This window comes from Perognathus longimembris, chromosome 1 (assembly GCF_023159225.1).
Source record: "Perognathus longimembris pacificus isolate PPM17 chromosome 1, ASM2315922v1, whole genome shotgun sequence".
Classification (NCBI taxonomy): domain Eukaryota; kingdom Metazoa; phylum Chordata; class Mammalia; order Rodentia; family Heteromyidae; genus Perognathus; species Perognathus longimembris.
The window spans coordinates 77,897,092-77,915,706 of NC_063161.1; the positions used below are offsets into that span (position 1 = coordinate 77,897,092).

The window sequence follows — 18,615 nt, forward strand, 5'->3', positions numbered from 1 at the left end:
GCCAACTGCACACAGGATTACAAGCGTGAGCCATCGGTGCCCTCTTGGCATTGGTTATTCTCGAGCCAGGGGCCTGCTTTCTGCCGGGGCCAGTCTCGGCCGTGGGCCTCCTGCTTGTGCTTCCAGCGTCACTCGGAACCACAGGCAGGCACCAGTGCCCAGCCATTGTTTCCTCCATAGCCAGGATGCCAGATACGCATTGCCTGCTCCCAGTCATGGTTGAGATGAGGTCTCATAAAATTATTTTTTCCCTGGCTTGCTTCAAACCTCTGATCTCCAGGTCTTGTAGCTGGGATTTCAGGCTTGTGCCCTGTGCCCAGTGACAGAGCTGGCCTTTGACCCCTGTGTGCAGCTGCTAAGAATGGTGCGGCCTTCCACTGGACCTCTCACTCACGCACCTCTCCGCCTGTTCTGCAGACAGACACAAGACTTCGTTGTGTGGCCCTGGGCAGCTCTCTTGCCCTCTCTGGGCTGAGAGCTCGGCTGTTTGGCCGAAGAGCCCAATCCTCACAATTCCTCAGCCCGTGAATCTGGAGGGGGCAGGGGGCCGGGCCTCTGCCGTGAAGCCAATGGTGACTTGGAGTCTGGATCTTCCCTGGTGTCCCCGGAGAGTTCTGGAATCCTGCTCTCGCCCACACAGTGCAGGAGAAGCTCCTTGGCCTCCTCGGCCGTCTCCCCACTTCTTTCTCAGAGCCGCAGCTCCTCCCGTGTTGGGGTTCAGAGAGCCTGGAGGGAACATTTCGGGAAACTGAGGCTGGCCTCTGCCACACCCTGCCCAGTGGCACCCTCACCCCATCTTTGCACCACCCGCTGCCCCTTCCTCTCTGAGTCCCCGAGGCCAGAATGTCTCTGTGCTTGGTCCTCAAGGAGAAGCGGCGAGCCTGGGGCCTGACCTCTCACCTGCCCAGGCCTGGCAGTCAGCAGTCAGGCTCTGCCTCAAGCCCTTTCCTCCAAGTCTCAGTTTTCCCAGCTGGGAAACGGAGCGTTCAGGTCCCCACTGCTCTGCAGAATAGCCCTGGCATTATAAAGAGCAATGGTGGCCAGGTGCTATGGCTCCCGCCTGTAATCCCAGCTACTCAGGAGGCTGAGAGCTGAGGATCGAGGTTCAAAGCCAGCCCTGGCAGGAAAGTCTGTGAGACTCTGACCCCCAGTTAACTACCAAAAACCCAAATGTGGCGCTGTGCCTCAAGTGGTAGGGCGCCAGCCTTAAACACAAAAGCTCAGGGACAACGCCCAGACGCTGAGTCCAAGCCCAGGACCGGCACACACACAATGGTGGCTGTGGATGAGCACTGTGGGTGCCCCTCTCCATCTCCCTGTCTCCCCTTGATTGCTCAGCCTCCACGAGATGCCCACAGGGTCCTGGCACTGCCTAGCAGCCCCTCACCACAGCCTGGCCAGCAGACGGGGCATGGGCCAGAGCACCAGTCCACTCTACAACCACAGAAGCCATGGCTGGTGAGAATCCACGGGAGCCCCACTTCCTGGCCGCCTAGGCTGGAGGCAGAGCTAGGGCACAGGGCTGTGGAGAGGGCCTCCTGTAGGAGGAACTGTGGAGGTGAGCTCCCCACCGCTGGGGGCACGTGAGCAAAGGGAGGGAGGTAGGGGAGCCCAGAAGGGACTGCAAGTGGCTTGGCCTTCCAGATGGCCTAGAGTCCTGGCCTCCCTGTCTGGGTCTTCTGGAGGCCGATGGTACCTGAAGGAGGAACTCTCTAAGCTCTAAGCTCAAGGGGTGGAGCCCTCTGCACCCGCCACCTGTCCTGGGCTAGCCACATCCTCACTCCTGGAGGTCCTGGCACGCAGGCCTGGGGGATGGGGAGGATTGTGGGTCCCAGGGGTTGCAAATCCCTGTCCCCTCCCCCCAAAAAAGGAAAAGGCAGGAATATGGCGGCTCTGGCTGTAATCCCAGCTGCTCAGGAGGCAGCGATGGGGCAAATGGCACCTCAGGCTGGCCTGGGAAAACGCTTGAAACTTCATCCAAAATATAGCTAAGGGGCTGGGAATATGGCCTAGTGGTATAGTGCTTGCCTCCTCTACATGAAGCCCTGGGTTTGATTCCTCAGCACCACATATATAGGAAATGGCCAGAAGTGGCGCTGTGGCTCAAGTGGTAGAGTGCTAGCTTGTGGGGGGAGAGGGGGAACCCAACAAATTCAGGGACGGTGCACAAGCCAGGAGCTCAAGCCTTGGACAACAGAAAGAGAAAGAAAGAGTAAGAAGAATCTTGGTGAAGACAGCCTAGGGAGGAGCAGGGCTTATGGCTCTGGGGGGAACCTGGGCCTGGAGACTCTGAGGGGACAGTGTCCAGCAGGGTCCGCAGCCTTGAATCTGGAGCTGGCCTGCAGCACAGCAAGCCCAAGGCCCCTTCCTGCCACTGCTGCTGGAATTCCACAGGGGGAGGATGGGGACGGGGGACAATGCTGGAACAAAGAAAGGGCTGGGGGCCAGGGGCCCTGAGGGCTGGATTTACGGCCTCCCCTGACCCGGGCTGAGAAACCCCGCCTTGCTGGGCAGGGCAGAGGCACCAGGACCAGCCTGGGGGTGGGACAGCAAAAGAGGCCCAGAGAAAATAGATTCGCCTCGGCCCCAAGGCCTGGGCTGCTCCCTAGCAACCAGGGCGGGGAGAAGAGGGTCTGTGTTAACTCCCTGTGAGCCCACCGGCCCATGGGGCTGGGGCCTTGTTAACCAGCTTACTAGGCCTGCAATTGACATGGAAATCTAGCTACCCATTTGTCAGCAGCCTGAAAGGAGGGCAGGAGGGGCAGCCGGGCAGGTGCAGGGCAAGGCGGGAATGAATGAATGAACCTTCCCACATGGCTGCACCCCCTTCCCCCGCCCCCGTGCCTACACCAGCTCTGGGGTCCCTGTGTGTCTCTGGGCTCCTGCCTGCTCATGTCCTTTCCAGCAGATGGGCTGCTGCGGTGGGGGGCGGGGCACTCAGGGTCCTGACCCCCGGCTCGGGCTGTGGCGGATGCCCATCGCAGCCCTGTGCCCCACTGGCTCTTCCCACAGGACTCTGTGTGGCACCTGACCGGCTGCCACCCCTGAGCTGGCCACTCCTCCGGCCTCAGCAAGGACTCCCTTCGCAAGCCCCCTTTCAGTGGGGCCTCCGGTTTTCCTCAGTTTCCCAAGCTACCCAAGCTGGCTATTCCCCACAGAGTGACCAGGAGAGATAGGGGACCCGCCGGGCAGGGGCCAGAGGGACTAGAGCTCGCCTGGAAGCCCTGTTAGCTTGATCAGACAGAGGGGGAGGCAGGGCCCCACTCCAAGCCAAGATGTACAGGAATGCTCCGGCTGGCAGGGCCGCGAGGACGGAGTTGAGCAGGTGCCTAAGCTCCTGTTGAGGAGGGATTACTGCCAGCTGCCTGCCATCGCCCCCCCCATCTCTGCACCCTGCCTCCCCCACTCCCAGTGCTGGGCAGGGCCTCCATCTCCCATCTGGAGAGGGGAGAGCTTTCCAGGGACAGGCAGACTCTGCAGAGAGGCCTCCAAGTGAGGCTGTGCTCTGGGGAGCCCAGGGACTCCATGGGAGAAAAGCGGCTTTGGGTTCCAGCATGGCCCTACACTCCTGTAGTCCCAGCCACATGTGGGGGCCGGGCGGGGGGGGGGGGGAGAGGCCTAGGTGAGAGGATCACCGTGGGAGAGCATCCCCAAGCAGAAAGAGCAAGACTCTATCTGAAAAATAACTAAGGCAACAGGGTTGGGGAACCTGCCTGGAAATCACGAAGCCCTGGGTTCAAACCCCAGTCCCTCCCATTAAAAATCATAATAAATAAATGAAAGAGGGATGGGTGGAGTGGGGAAGACAATAACAGAAACATGTTAAAAAGGCTCCTAGGTCTGGTGCTGTAATCCTCTCTACTCAGGAAGATCATGGTTCCATGCCAGCATGGGCTGAAAAGTTGATGGGACTCTTATATATAATTAACCAGCAAAAAGCCAACAGTGGTGCTGTGGCTCAAGTGGTAGAGCAGCAGCCTTGAGCAAAAAGAGCTCAGGGACTGCACCCAGGCCCTGAGTTCAAACCCCAGGAGGACTGGCGCAGGCGTGTGGGCATGCGCACGCTCACACACACACACACACACACACACACACACACACTTCCAGTGCTTGCCCAGTGGACGCTGTGAGTCCCAGCCCTCTATGGGCAGCAGGTGGAGTCTTCACAGGGAAACTGAGGCTGAGGTACCGTGGTAGAAGCTAGGGTACTGCAGCGGGGAGGGCGTGAGGGGCTGCGGCCTCACAGGTGTGTCCGTAGGTCGCCAGTGGCCCCTGGCGCTGGCTGGGGGGCTGTGGGCTCTGGGACCTCGGATTCCTGTCCCTCCCCCCTCCCTCCCCGCCCCCCCCGGGGGTGTTTAGTTTCCCCTGGGCAGCGAGGCCCCAGCGGTGCACAGCTGGCAGAAGCTGGGAGCTGGGAACTTGAGGAGGTTGCAGCCCCCACCCCGTGCCCCCATCCTCAGCTCCCCCAGGCCGCCTCCCCCTCTGTCCTGGCCCCCAGCCTGCCATCTGCCTCCGTCTCTCCTTCGTGCATTCCTCCACATCTTCTCACATCTGGCCCTGCCCAAGCTGCTGTCTCCCCCGGAGGCCCTGCCGGCCGCTCCTCCTCAGTGTCTCCCACTTCCTGCCTGTGCCAGCCCCACCCGCGGGGCCATGTATTTGTCACTTTAACAAACTTGCCACTGCTTTCTGGATGCTCAGAGCAGAACCTCTCCTGAGGACAGGGAAAATGCCCCCTGGCAGAAGCCAAGCTGAGGGATTCTAGAAGAGGGGCACAGCAAATCAGGCCATAGCAGGGTGCATAGGGGTTCTCCACTAGAGATAGATCTGTCTGCTGAAGGAGTCTTGTCATTTTCTAAACTCCTGTGTGGGCCTGACAACTGGCCCAATCCCAGCCTGGGTACTTCATCAATTCTGGCAACATTTGTTCAGTACCTACTGTGTCCTAGGTCCAAGGATAGGCCTGACCACACCTGACCCCAGGAAGCCTTCTGGCTGTGTCCTGTGAAGCCCAGGGGTGATGGGTGAGTAAAAAGAAGCTTTGATTCTGCTGGGGGAAGCTTGACATGCATAGGAGGACGGGCTATGCAAAGGCCCTGTGGTTCAAATGAGTGTTTGAGGCGGACCAGAGGCCTGTGTAGAAATCAGGGGAGGATGTCAAGTCTGAGGAAGCCCAGGGAGGGCACCATGCCCTGGTGAGAGGAGAGGTCCTGCCGTAGCCCGCAGGTCCAGTGGCAGGCTGGCAGCTATGGTCAGTGTAGGGGGTGGGCATATGGAGGGTTCTGAGGGCCGTGTGTGTGTGTGTGTGTGTGTGTGTGTGTGTGTGTGTGGTGTGTGTGCAAGATCACCAGGCAGGGACCGGGAAGATCGCACACTGCCCCTCCCCCAAGGCCCCCTCCCTTCCCACTCCCCCCAGAACACGCAGCGGGCCCCCAGTGCCGGGCGGCCCCCTTTCTCCCCTTTCTCTGGCTCTTCAGCAAAACAGTTGCTTGAGACTAATTGAATTTTCCGCCTGGGAAGCGCTTGGGGAGCTGGGGCTGGGGCGGGTCTGCGGTTAATGGGCAGCCTCCTGCCCCATTCTGCCCTCTCCCTCCCTCCCCAATCCCGCCCTCCCTGGGGGCGGGAACCTGGAACTCAGCCCTCACCAGGGCAACAGACAAGGCCTGACCTGTGTGCCTGGTGGGGCCTCCAGGCCTCAGTTTCCCTTCCTGCCCTACAGAGCATTGGGATTGGGGCCACACTAGACTAGAGGTCAGGGTTAGAGGGGTGCAGAGCAGAGCCTGGGGTAGGAAGGCTGGACAGGGGGCCTCCCCAGCCACCTGGTCGCCCTCCAGAGCCATCTGCCAGTACTTACACCAAATACGTACCTGCTCGGTGAAGGGGTGAGAGGGTGCCCCTGGGGTCAAAGGAGAGGGCCTACAACCCCAATTCCCATCCCGCCCTCCCCTGCCTGGACAGTACCCTGCGTGCTGAGTGCTCCGTGACCCTGGGCCCTGAGTGCTGAGCGCTCTGTGTCCCCTCCAGCCTCCCAGGCTCAGGACTGGGACAGCGAGGCCTTGCTGCTTCCCACCTGGTCCAGAGCTGTAGGCGTGCTGGGCAGGCCCCGAGCCTCCCCCAGGTCGGCCCTGTTGGGGTGGTGAGAGCTGGCATCTCCCCTGGGTGGCTAGCAGTGAGAGTCTGGATCACAGGCAGGGCTGGGAGAGCAGGGCATGGCGGAGCTCTCGGGGACTGGAAGTTTCACGTCAGCCCGGGTTAAGCAGAGAGATCCGATCTTAAAGCAGTGAAAACAGGCAGAGCCAGGAGACAGTGAAGAAGCCGGAGTGGGGGCCTGGCTGCTCAGGTCCCCCTGCCTGGAGCCCGGGTCCGCAGTGCTCCGTGTGTGGCCAGGCGTGCAGGAAGGCCTTGGAGGCGGATGTCCGCGGGGTACTTTGTCCATCAGGCCCCCTGGAACGGGATTTCACCATGCCGCTCCCTCCCTACTCATCCCCACTTTGGCCTCCTCATGTGTGACCCACCAGGCCAGCACACCTGCCCCTGCCACCCCTGCAGGGCCAGGGCCTGGGGCGAGCCTGTGTGGCCTCAGTGCTCCCCACACCATCCTCTCCCTCTTTCTATCGTGGCAGCCCTTCCCAGAAGGGGAGACCAGGCAGGCATGGGCTGTGGCTCTAGGGTCACTTGTAGTGACCACAGGCCTTGGGGGGAGGGAGGCAGAAGCCCCTGCTGTCCCCGCACAGGGCAGAGAGGGTCATAGAGGGGGGCAGGACAGTGAGGAGCAGACTGCTGACACACAGCTGTGGCAAATGGAGAGCAAGGGGCAGAGAGACAAATTGTAAGGGGGGTGGGGGGTCAGAGCTCTGGGGCAGAGGAGGTGGGAGGGGGGACGGGTTCTGCCCGGCCCTCTGTGTGGGGGCCAGAGTGCCCAGAGCCTCTTTTCTTTCCTAGTGGTGGGTGACAGGGCTAAGGCCCATCCTATGGAGGTAACTCAGCATCCAGCACCTCCTGCTGGGAGCATGTGCCCCCATCAAATCATCCTAGGCCCAGTCCAGGCCATTGGAGCCTGAGATGCACACACTCTCTGGGGGCCTTTCCTGGCCTTGCGCCTCCCAGCTCATGGGAGGCACAGACAGCATGGAAGCCATGACCCCTCAGCCACCTCACACATCCTCAGGGTGCTGCCCCCTTGTCCCCTGTGGGGCACCCACGCTGATAATGACAGCCAGGGTCCACTCACTAAACACCTGTGACTCCGGGGACCCATACCACTTACAGAGCACGGCTGCCTGGCCTCAGCCTCCAACTGCCCCCTCCCCAGCAGGGTGGGGGCTGAGGAGGAAGTTGTTCATCCCGGGGGTGTGTGGCCAGGGCTCCAGGAAGAGGAAAGCATGGGAGGGGAGGGGCCAGGGCCTGCCCTGTCCCCCAGCTTAGCATCCTGTCCCATGAGGACAGACAGACATGTGAGTGAATGGGCAGGATAGAGATGGAACTGGATGGATGAAGCAACAGAGAAATTGATGGATGGGTGGGTGGATGGACAGGTGAGTGGATATGTGGATTGGATAAATGGACGGAAGGATGGTTGGATGGATATATGGACAGGTGGATAGATGGACAAGAGCGTGGAGAGGTGGATGGGCAGGTGGATGGATGGAGGGAAGGATAGATGAGCAGGTAGATGGGTGGATGGGAGGATGGAGGGTTTGGGGGGTAGATGGGTGGACAGGTGGATGGGTGGATGAGAGTGTGGAGGGGTGGGCGGATGAATGGGAGGACAGATGGGTGGATGGGAGGATGGAGGGGTGGGTGGGTGAATGGGAGGATGGAGGGGTTGGGGGGTGGATGAGTGGATGAGTGGATGGATGGATGAACAGGTGGATAGGTGGATGGGAATGGTGGCCATCAGGGGCCCTGCCACCCCCCTGCACTGGGGACACTGTGGCCTGGGGTCACACCTCTACTCGAGTGGCCATTGGCCATGGACTCTCCTCTGCTCCTCACCTGTGTCCTTTCACCACACCATGACCCTCCCCGCAGCCCAGGGCTCTGTGCTCTGCTGAGTGAACAGTGAGGACAGAGGTTGCTACAGGCAGGGAGGCCAGGGTGGGGAGGCCGGGGCAGGGAGGCTGCAGCAAGGAAGCAGGGTGGGGTGTGGGCTGGGTCCTCTGGCTCTGACCTGGCCGCTGGCTCCTGTGTCTGACCCCCGAGCTTCCTCCCTGCCCCCCTGGGGAGGGAGCATAATTAACGTCTTCCCGTTCAGATCAGGACAGAGCTGTTTCCAAAAAAACATATTTTGAAGGGTTATTTTGCAAAGGAAATGTTTGTGAAGGACTCTGTGGCCGGGTCCTGGCCCAGGGACGCGGGGACAGCGGCTGGGGAGTGGGGGGCCCGGCCCTCAGGGGAAGTGGCCACACTGGACGCCAGCCCTGAGCTGCTGTCTGGGGCCCACCCAGAGCCTGGGGGGCCAAAGGGGAGCGGGTCGTGGGTTTTCCTGCCCAGGCCGATTTTCAACCTCCAACCTCAGTTCTCAGTCTTCTGAGTAGCTAGGATGACAGGCGTGAGCCACCAGCACCTGAGCCACTTACTTTCTCTTTTTGAACTTGGACTTCATGGTTTCTCATTTTCTTCCTCCTCCTCTCCCCTTTTCCTCCTCCCCCATCTTCCCCTCTTCTTCCGCTTCCCCACCTCCTCCTCCTCCCTCTTCTTGTGTGGTGAACTGATACTGTTGTGTTTGTTTTTGTAATGCCAGTCCTAGGGCTTGAACTTATGGCCTGGACACTCTCTATGAGCTTTTGTGCTCAAGGCTGGCACTCTACCACTTGAGCCTTGCGTCCACTCCAAACTTTTTGCTGATTCTTTGAGGATTAGAGTCCCGTGGATTTTCCTGCCCAAGTTGGCTTCTAACCATGATTCTCAGATCTCAGTCTTCTGTGGAGTGAAGATATCAGGTGTGAGCCACCAGCTCCCCATTCCCAATACTAGGGTTTGAATTCATGCTCCCAAACGCTTGCTCAGCTTGTTCACTCGGCTGATGCTCTACTACTTGAACCACACCTGCAGCCCAGCTTTTTGCTGGTTATTTCAGACTGTCCTTGAAGCTCCCTCCTCTGGTCTCCACTTCCTAAGTATATAGGATTGCAGGTAGGAGCTACTAGCATCCTGCTTCTGTTTCACCTAAATTGCCGGCATCCACTGTGATGTCCAGTGCATGGCATCATGGCGTATTGAATAAATGATGAATGACTGAAGGACCAGGTCGCATGGCTCTGAGCGAGGATGGGAGCAGACATTTTTCAAGGCCTCCTTTGGTCTCAGAAGATCATTTACCGGTTCCCAGATTCCCGGGCTTCTTGAGCTGGAGCCCTGCTGCCAGGATGGCCAGTTGTCAGATCTTGTTCTGTGCCTCAGTTTTCCCACTGTGCCCTGACTTCAGCGCTATCAGCCCACACGCTGCTCCCAACGGCTCTGAGGACATTTCCCAATGCCCTGGGGACCCCAGGCAGCCAGTGGAACGTTCTAGCAAAGTCCTCCACAGCCTGGGTAAGTGGTGGCCTAGCACGAAGGGCCATCCACCTGTTACAGTTACAACCTCAGTTTCCCTGCTGGGGAAAGTTGGGGACTGGGTTGCCAGCATGGGGCCTCTCCTTCTCTTTTCTGTCTCTGCCCCTTTTCCCAACTCGGTGTCTCTAGGTGTCTCTACCTGTCTTGGTCCATCACCTGTTCTTTTTTTTTTTTTTGGCCAGTCCTGGGCCTTGGACTCAGGGCCTGAGCACTGTCCCTGGCTTCTTCCCGCTCAAGGCTAGCACTCTGCCACTTGAGCCACAGCGCCCCTTCTGGCCGTTTTCTGTATATGTGGTGCTGGGGAATCGAACCTAGGGCCTCGTGTATCCGAGGCAGGCACTCTTGCCACTAGGCTATATCCCCAGCCCCCTGTTCTTATCCTTTTTGGAAGTACTGGGTATTGAACTCCCGGCCTTACCCCTGCTAGGCTGGCATTCTGCTGCTTGAACCAACGCCTCCAGTGCTTTTCCTTTCAGTTATTTGTTTATTTTTCCCAGTAAGGCCTTGTGTTTTTGCCTGAGCTGGCCTGGATCACAATTCTTTTTAGTTTTCTTGTGTAGCTGGGGTGACAGGCAGGAACTACCACACCTGACTTTGGTGTTGAGATGGGCTCTTGCCAACTTTATGCCCAGTCGGGCCCGGAACTGTCATCTCATGTTTTCCCTAACCATTGCTTTCTCTGCTCGATTCTGTCTGTCCAGCCCACTGTCCTCACGTCCAGCCCCGCGCTCCTCCTTTGGGCTCTGGGCTGCGACCTCCCCACCCCCCACAGATGTCCTGGAACTGGCCGGAGGTTATTTTGGGAGCTGGAGGCTCCCCGGGGGCCTTTCCCCACAGCCATGGTGAGATGGAGAGCAAGGGAGGCTGAACGGGCTGGCCTGGGGTGGCCGGGGCTGCCTGCCGGGGCATGGGGTGGGGACGGTACAGCGTCTCAGTGCCTGTGGGGGGATGAGGCACCCCAGCCCACCTCTGACCACTCCCGGGAGGCTGGCTCCCCCTGCTCTGCCCCTGCCAGCCCAAGCTGGGGTGCTGCATTCGTGCCTTTGGGTAGGCAGCAGGGGGGTGTCCTCCAGGGTCCAGCCCCAGGCCTGAGCCGCTCGAGGCGCTCCCCAACCTCTCACCAGTTCCATGGGACATTGAGTCTAGTAGAACAAAGCATGAGGTCATCGTGCTGAGCCCTGGGGCGCCGGGCACCATCCCCGCCCACTGACACCCAGCCGCAGCCTCCACCGCAGGGCTTACTGAGGCATTGACATTTTTATGTCGCATATGTATTTATTTTCAGTGCCAGTCCTGGGGCTCGAACTCTGTCAGGGCTGGGTGCTGTTCCTGAACCCCCTCCCGCCTACCTGGCCCACAGCTCTACTTGCCGCTTTTTGGAGATAAGTCTCTGAGACATTTCTGCTGGCTGGCTTTGAAGCACAATCCTCACATCTCAGCCTCTTGAGTAGCCAACTACTCAGTAGCTCACCTGGCATGAGCCACCCGTGTCAGGCTTTTATTTATTTGTGTTTATGTACCTGAGCTTGAACTTGGGGCCTTGCGCTCTCTCTTGTTTAGCTTTTGGTTCAAGGCTGGCATACTTGGCTCATACCTCCAATTCCAGATTTGGGATGGTTAATTAGAGATAAGAGCCTCAGACTTTTCTTCCTGGGGCTGGCTTTGGACCACAATCCTTGGGTCTCAGCTTCCTGAGTAATTAGGATTACAGGCATGAACCACTAACATCCAATTTTCTTTCTTTCTTTCTTTCTTTCTTTCTTTCTTTCTTTCTTTCTTTCTTTCTTTCTTTCTTTCTTTCTTTTTTTTGGTGGTGGTGGTCATAGGGCTTGAACTCTGGGCCTGGGCACTGCCCCTGAGTCTCTTTGTGCTCAAGGCTAGTGCTCTACCACTTGAGCCACAGCACCACTGCCGGTTTTCTGATGGTTCACTGGAGATAAGAGTCTCATGGACTGTCCTGCCCGGGCTGGCTTTGAACTGTGATCCTCAGATCTCAGCCTCCTGAGTAGCTAGGATGACAGGTGTGAGCCACTGGCGCCTGGCTAATTATCTTTTCTCACACTGTTAATTGAGGTATTGTGCTTGCTAGACAAACCCTCTACCACTTGAGCCACTCTGCCTGCTCCTTCTTTTGCATTTGTGTTTTTGTGAAATCTAGCCTGGACCTTGACTGTCCTGCCTCTGCCTCCCATATATCTGGGATTACAGGTGTGCATACTATGCTTCGCCTTTTGTCTACCTTCTGAATGAGTAGCTGGGATTACAGACATGCACTACCACATCCAGGCTAATATTTTCCATGGCATTGTTCTGAGTCTTCAGAATCCAAGGTAGGTTTTGCTCACATGTCCACCGGAACTTTGTAGGTGCTTCTTGGCTGTATGTGGGTGGTCAGTAGCTGTCCAGCAGGGCCATCTAACAGGACCATGCAAGGTCTCTCCTTCACTTCCTTCTGAGCCTGATCACTCTCTAGAACATTCTCTCTCTCTCTCTCTCTCTCTCTCTCTCTCTCTCTCTCTCTCTCTCTCTCTCTCTCTCTCAGAGGGACTGCCTGTCTTGCTCACCCCTTCATTGCAGCATCCACCTGTGAATGCATGCAGTTGGTGCTTTATAAATGCCAATGCAGAACAGGTGGTGGCCCGAGTGTGGCTGCCCTTACCCCTCACCCCCCATCTCCCCGCTCTCCACCCCGAGGTGCCACAGCCCCATAGCACAGGGAGGTTAGCTTCAGGTGCAGAGGCCTGCGGAGAGCGTGAACCCGTGGCTGGTGACCTGTGTCCCATGTGGCCCTGCCTGGCTCTGGTCTGGTCCTTGGGGCTTGGCCAGCCTCCTTGTCGTCTGATGGAGTTCCTCGCTCTTCCTTCCCCAAATCCGGCCCTGGCTGCATCTGTTTATAGCTCTGGACAGGCTGTGTCCTCTGAGTCTGTCTTCCATCTGGAAAGATCATCAAGGCCCGGCAGGCCAGATGGCAGGCGGAGGGCCGTGCTGCCTGCCCCACCCCGGCCTGCCCCGCCAGCCTTCCCACTGGCCACGGCGCTGCCCTCAGCCCTGGACACCCCTGTGTGTGTGGCGAGCCTCCTCCAAGATGGTGGCATCCCAAGTTCACTCGCAGCTAGATGGGGTCAAGGCCAAGGAGCTGACCCAGGGCAGCCACCCGGCCACTGCGTGTACTCAGGACTGTACCCCATTACGAACGACCCCTCCTCACACACCACAGCCAGCCCTGAGCTTCTGGGCCCGTTCTTCTGACTGACTGACCCTCAAGGCCGACCAGAGAAATACACATACTTCCCACAATGGCCACTGCCTGTCCACCCATGAAATGGTAGCTAGAGCCCTGGGCCAGCGGGCTGGGAGCAGGCTTGAGTGCAGATGCTGCCACCTTGGAGGGAGCTCTGTGTCCCCAGCCAGCCACCCACAGGGCTGTCCATCCCGAGCGGTGACTGGCTCAGTGCCAGCGGGAGGCCTCAGTGGTGGGGCCAGCCAAGGCCAGCAGGGCAGGTCCTGGGGAGGGGCTTGGTGAAGGGACCGGGGGACCCCAGGTGCTCCCAATGGGGCACAGAAGGGGAAGTGCCAGGCTCCGCACTGCATTGTGGGAATGACCACGTGACTTCATCCTGACCACCGTACGTCCCCAGCTTCCTGCTCCTCCTTCAGGCCCAGGCCAGCCTTGCATCTGCCCAGCCTCAGCAGAGCACATAAGGCAAGAGTGATGTTCCACTCCAGGTCCTTCAGGTGGAGGAAACTGAGGCACTGAGAGGGGTAAGGGCTCTCACCTGTCGGAGCAGACGGGCCTGCTCTGAGTCGCAGCGGGTGAGGGGATGTGGAACAAGTGGGGCGTTCCCGGGGAGGGGCTCCCTGAGAGGGACACCAGGGGCTTAGTAAGCCCTGACCGGACTGTCCTGGGCCTCCCAGCAGGCAGGGAGAAAAGAGACACAACGGTGAAGGCACCAGCCACGGACTGCAGCTGGGCGCTGGGTGAGTATGATGGTTTGTCAAGGAGAAATGCCAGGCCACTGAGGGTTAATTAGGCCCCCAGGGCCTTTGCACATGCCACCCCTATGTAGAGAACACTCCCTCCTTTGTGCCTAGCTTCCATCTTCTCTGGCATACACACTGGTCACTCTCAGGATTTACCCCTCAGTGATCTAATCTTAGTTGTAACCACACAGTGGAACACTAGAGTTCATCCCTTAGACCTGCCTCCCTCCCAGACACAGCAAGCTGTGTGTGTGGGGTGTGTGTGTGTGTGAGAGAGAGAGAGAGAGAGAGAGAGAGAGAGAGAGAGAGAGAGAGAGAGAGAGAGAGAGAGCGTGTGACTTGTTCACCACAACAAAGCTTTTCACCTAATGTGTGCCCTGCAAGTATTTGCTGAATGAACACATTAGGACTCAGCCGGGCAGTGCTCGCCTGTAATCCTGGAATACAGAGGTAAAGGAAGGCGGAGCTTGGGACTGGGCCAGCCTGGACAGAAACACACAAGACCCTGCTTGAAAAACAAATCAAGCAAAACAGTGCCACTGCCAAGCGAGTACAAGGCCCTGAGCTCAAACCCCAGCACCACCACCACACACACACACACACACACACCCAAATAAAGGAAAGAAAAGAAAAATATTAAAAAGCCAAAGAGTCCCGCCAGGCCAGCGTGCGGGCATGTAGCAGACGCTCCACAGATGGCAGATACCACGGTGTCCTGGGGCTGGACTCGGCCACTGGCCTAGAAGCTGGCACTGCAAAGCAGGTCAGGGGTGGGGAGCTGAGCCCCAGTTGGGCAGAGCTGGGTGGAGCCGGCCACTGGTTTGATAGCTGCACATCCAGGTGGGGGTGGGGAGCAGGTGGGGGACACCTGGGTGGCGGCTGCTCCCGGGCCCTGAGCCACAGCACCTGAGAGCTGCACCGAGCCAGCCAGTGAGTCAGCTCCGGGCACTGCCCACCGCACTGCCTGCCCCACAAGGCCGGGTATGGGCAGGCACTGGCCTGGGCCAGGGCGCGGATCAGGACACTTGAGTACAGGTGGGCTCCCCACATGGGGTCTCAGTGCATCTTGGTGCCCCAGCTCCTTCTGGCCCCTGGGTTTGTGGCTGCCAAGGTGTGGGAACTAGACAGGATGAGAACCCAGGCCCACCCCTCCTGTGGGACAGTGACTTTCCCGGAGCTGTGGCGATCCCGGCTGGGTGTGGGCAGGGTCGGACTCCTGGAGCCCCAGAGTTCCAGGCTTTCCTGCTGGGACCCCATGGCAGAGAAGGGAAGGCAAGCTTCGGGAACCTCCATGCAGCCCCCAGCCAGTCTGGAGGCCGGGCCCAGCTCTGAGCGGCCACTTCCCAGCTGGAGCTCCCAGCAGCAGGCTCTGAACACTCCAGCTCACCTCAGCCCAGGAGGCAGATGGAGCAGGCCATGATCCCGCCTTGCAGGCAAGCGGAGGGCAGGGAGGAGCCAGGGCCAGGGACCAGCCGGTCAAGGTGACCAGCCAGGCCTTGGGCCTGGACTCTGGCTAGCATAGAAGCCAGTGTCCAGGTGCTGTGTCCTCAGTGAGCAGGAGGTGGTGCTGGGTGTTGTCCTCCTGCTGGACGGTGGTGGCTAGGACGGCCATCCCCACCATGCCAGCCTCTGTGGGTCTGCGGGCCACACAGGGCGCCAGGAGGGGTGGAGCGGGACCCGCATGCGCCAGGCCCTGGGCTGCATCCTCAGGCCCGTCCCAGCAGGGGAGATGGCCCAGGGCTGCACCAGCCTGCACCCCCGGAGGCAGGCACATAGGCCCAGGCCCAGGCCAGTAGGACAGAGGGCCAGCCCTTCCAGGGCCTGGAGAGAGTGGACTGTGCGCAGTCACACACTCACACCCCCCCACACTCCCCATGCCCAGAGCCCCAAAGTCCCAGGCCCACAGCCCACCTTTGCTTCAATCCCTCCTTGCAGAGTCCTGATGGGGGTGTGGGCAGCCCACAGTCACCCCACCCACAGCCCACAGCCACAGCCGGAGCTTCCGTCCACCGCTCCTCCATGCTAGAGGCCGCCTCCAGCAGCAGCCGCCCTCGCGCAGCCCACGGGGGACCCAGGCACGAGGCCAGGAGGGCGCTGGGGTGTGGGAAAGGCCCTCCCCATCTGTCTGCTGGGCTTGGAATGCGCTGACCAGCGCCCCGCCTAATCCCCAGTCTGTAGCCCATGGGCCCCGAGCGGCTGGGGCTAGGCTGGGGGTTGAGGGGACCCCAGAGGGCCAGGGCAGGGCTGGGCGGGCCCATGCCTCCCCTCCCCCTTTAGAAGGATGGAGGTCAGGCCTGCCTTGTGCTCAGAGCCCCATCCCAGCCGGCCTCTCCTGCTGTAATGGGGACCCACAGGGGAGGCCTGTGGCACCCAGGGAGGGGTGGGTGGAGCGGGTGGGGCGGGAGGGGATTGAGGACCTCGGGGAGGCCCTCAGGGGTGGGGCTGCTGCGCCCCGCCCTGCTGCTCGGCCTATATCCCCAGCCGCTCCCTCTCTGCAGCGGCTGCGGCCATGGCACTGCAGGTGGGTGACACCCAGGGCTCTGAGGCAGGGGAGTGGGGGGGTTGGGTGCTCCCTGGTCACCTGATCCTCCCCACAGTCCTGGGGGTGCTGGCTCTGCCCTCTTATCAGTCCCCAGATGGAATGGTTTTGGGGGTGAAGACCCCTGTGTGGCCCCATGAAGGGATCCAGGGGACAAGGACCACACACAGGGTGGGAGCAGGCTGTGGGCTGGGGCATCCTGGACAAGTGAGAGGGAGGAGGCCTTGGCTCAGCTCAAAGGGCTGTGTCCTTGACGTTGACCTTGACCCGCAGTTTGAAGCCTTCTGTGCAGGGGGCCTGGCCCCCGGCTGGAGTCTGACGGTGCAGGGGCAAGCTGACTCTGCTCAGGAGAGGTGAGGGGCTGCGAGCTCCCTGCTGGGCCTGCAGTGTGGGGGAGGGGTTCAGGGCACTCCCCACCCTCAGAACCACACATTGTCCCCAGGTTCGAGATCAACTTCTTGTCAGAGTCAGGGGACATCGCCTTCCATGTGAAGCCCAGGTTCTCCAGCGCCACTGTGGTGGGCAATGCCTTCCAGGGCGGCCTCTGGGGCCCGGAGGTGGTGTCCAGCATCTTCCCACTGGCCCTGGGGGAGCCCTTCGAGGTGATAGGGGCTGCGGGGGGGGGGGACAGAGAACCCCCTGTGGATGCGACTGCGGGCCTGCACTGCAGACACCGGCTGGTCAGCGTGACCACCTCGTTCCTCAGTTTCCCCATTTGTGCCATAGGGAGTCCCCCACCCTGGCTGCCACACCCCAGGCTTGGGAGGGAGGGCAGGTTTGCAGTGGGGGTGGGGCCCTCTGAGGAGAGAGGCTGGGGACTAGGATTGTCCTCTCTCCTGCGGGGCAGATGGAGGTCAGTGCCGATGCCGAGCACTTCCACGTCTACGCCCAGGAGCAGAAGGTGCTGCAGTTCCCGCACCGCCGCCGGCCGCTGGCCACCGTCACCCGGGTGCAGGTGTTCAGTGACCACCCCCTGGCCCACGCAGAGCTGGCCAAGCGGAGCCTGAGCTGGGGGTAACATCCCACCCTGCCCCCGTGCCCCCAGCACCCCCCAGGACCAGCAACACCTTGGACCCCATCAGCCCCGCCTGCACAGGTGGCTGAGCGGGTGCTCAGGGTGATCACGGTCCTCCTTTCCAGGGATGGGGGCGACTGAGCCATCGCAGACCCAGCCGGGAGCCTCGACGGTCCCTTGCACCTGGAAGCCCACCCCAGGAAAGCCGGGGGGACCCTGCGGCTCTGTGTGAACCCCCAGCTCCAAGATGTCAATAAACCATGAGCAGGTTATAGGTGCCTGGCTACCGTGGGGCCGGGACACTGTGGGGGAACGCAGCTCTCGGACAAAGGGGAACCTCTGAGACCTACGCCCCACAACAGCTGAGTTCCCCTCCCTCCCAGGACCCTCAGGGCCTGAGGTGGGGCTGCAATGAACACTGGTCCTGCTCTGATTTCTGATAGCTACATGACGGGTCTAGCCACGGGGCGTCAGGGCTGGGACTCACAAGGTCCCAGCCAGGGCCTCTGGGCCCCTGGGGGCCCCTGGGGCAGAAAGTGGGGTCCTGTCCAGGAATCACTTCAGTGGCCCAAGCTCCCCGAGACTTCCTCTCCCTCACTTCCTCTGGGGCTTTCTCAGCCTCTCACCCTACCTGGAAACTAGAGGAGACAGACAGACAGAGAGCTCCCAGCTCTCTCTCTGTGTGTGTGTGTGTGTGTGTGTGTGTGTGTGTGTGTGTGTGTGTGTGTAGGGCCCAGCTGGGGGGGAGGAAGGAGGTGGAGGATGCCATGGCACCCAGCACCGGGAGCAGTGGCTCCCAGCTCTGCAGCCTGGGTGGCCTTCTATCAGTTCTGCTGTCTCTGAGCAACGCCAAGCCTCTCTCCCTGTCTGTTGGGGCAGGAGCCCCTGGGGAGGCTGGGATGCAACTGCTCACAGTGTGGCAGAGGTCTGCTAGTTGGCATAGTTGTTTGATAATTTTAATTAATTATTTATTTGTTTTTGTCAGTTGTGGGGCTTGAACGCAAGGCCTGGATGCTGTCCCCAAGCTCTTTTTCCTCAAGGCTAGAGCTCTACCACTTTGAGCCACAGCACTACTTCCAGTTTTCTGGTGATTAATGCCTGGGCTGGCTTTGAACTACAATCCTCAGATCTCGGCCTCCTGAGTAGCTAGGATGATAGACGTGAGTCACTGGCATCTGGCTATGTGTTAGTTATTTTTTGTGCTGGTCCTAGGGCTTGAATTCAGGGCCTGGGCTTGAACTCAGGGCCTGAACTCAGGGTTCCTAAGCTGTTTGGGGGAATTTTTTTTTTTTTTGCCAGTCCTGGGCTTTGGACTCAGGGCCTGAGCACTGTCACTGGCTTCTTTTTTTGCTCAAGACTAGCACTCTGCCACTTGAGCCACAGCGCCACTTCTGGCCATTTTCTATATATGTGGTGCTGGGGAATTGAACCCTGGGCTTCATGTATACGAGGCAAGCACTCTTGCCACTAGGCCATATCTCCAGCTCTTTGGGGGAAATTTTTTTGCCCAAAGCTAGTCCTTTACCAC

At 59.8% G+C, this 18,615-nt stretch overlaps 1 protein-coding gene across 2 annotated transcripts; it reads left to right on the forward strand.

Moving 5' to 3' along the window:
* The first annotated feature begins 16,039 nt into the window (after positions 1-16,039).
* On the forward strand, positions 16,040-17,352 carry Grifin (galectin-related inter-fiber protein). Of its 2 annotated transcripts, none has more exons than XM_048351317.1 (5): positions 16,040-16,054; positions 16,346-16,425; positions 16,515-16,674; positions 16,920-17,086; positions 17,213-17,352. In XM_048351317.1, exons 1-5 carry the CDS (start codon positions 16,043-16,045, stop codon positions 17,226-17,228), a joined length of 435 nt encoding a protein of 144 aa, XP_048207274.1. In that variant the 5' UTR covers positions 16,040-16,042; the 3' UTR covers positions 17,229-17,352. The 2 variants fall into 2 exon arrangements, with proteins under 2 accessions (XP_048207274.1, XP_048207283.1); XM_048351326.1 differs by having other exon boundaries at positions 16,965-17,086.
* The last annotated feature ends 1,263 nt before the right edge of the window (positions 17,353-18,615 follow it).

What these genes read in the sequence shown, in the direction of transcription:
- Grifin (XM_048351317.1), top strand. An exon ending in GCTGACTCTGCTCAGGAGAG is followed by an intron (nt 16,426 to 16,514) that starts GTGAGGGGCTGC and finishes CATTGTCCCCAG; the next exon opens with GTTCGAGATCAACTTCTTGT. An exon ending in CCCTGGGGGAGCCCTTCGAG is followed by an intron (nt 16,675 to 16,919) that starts GTGATAGGGGCT and finishes CCTGCGGGGCAG; the next exon opens with ATGGAGGTCAGTGCCGATGC.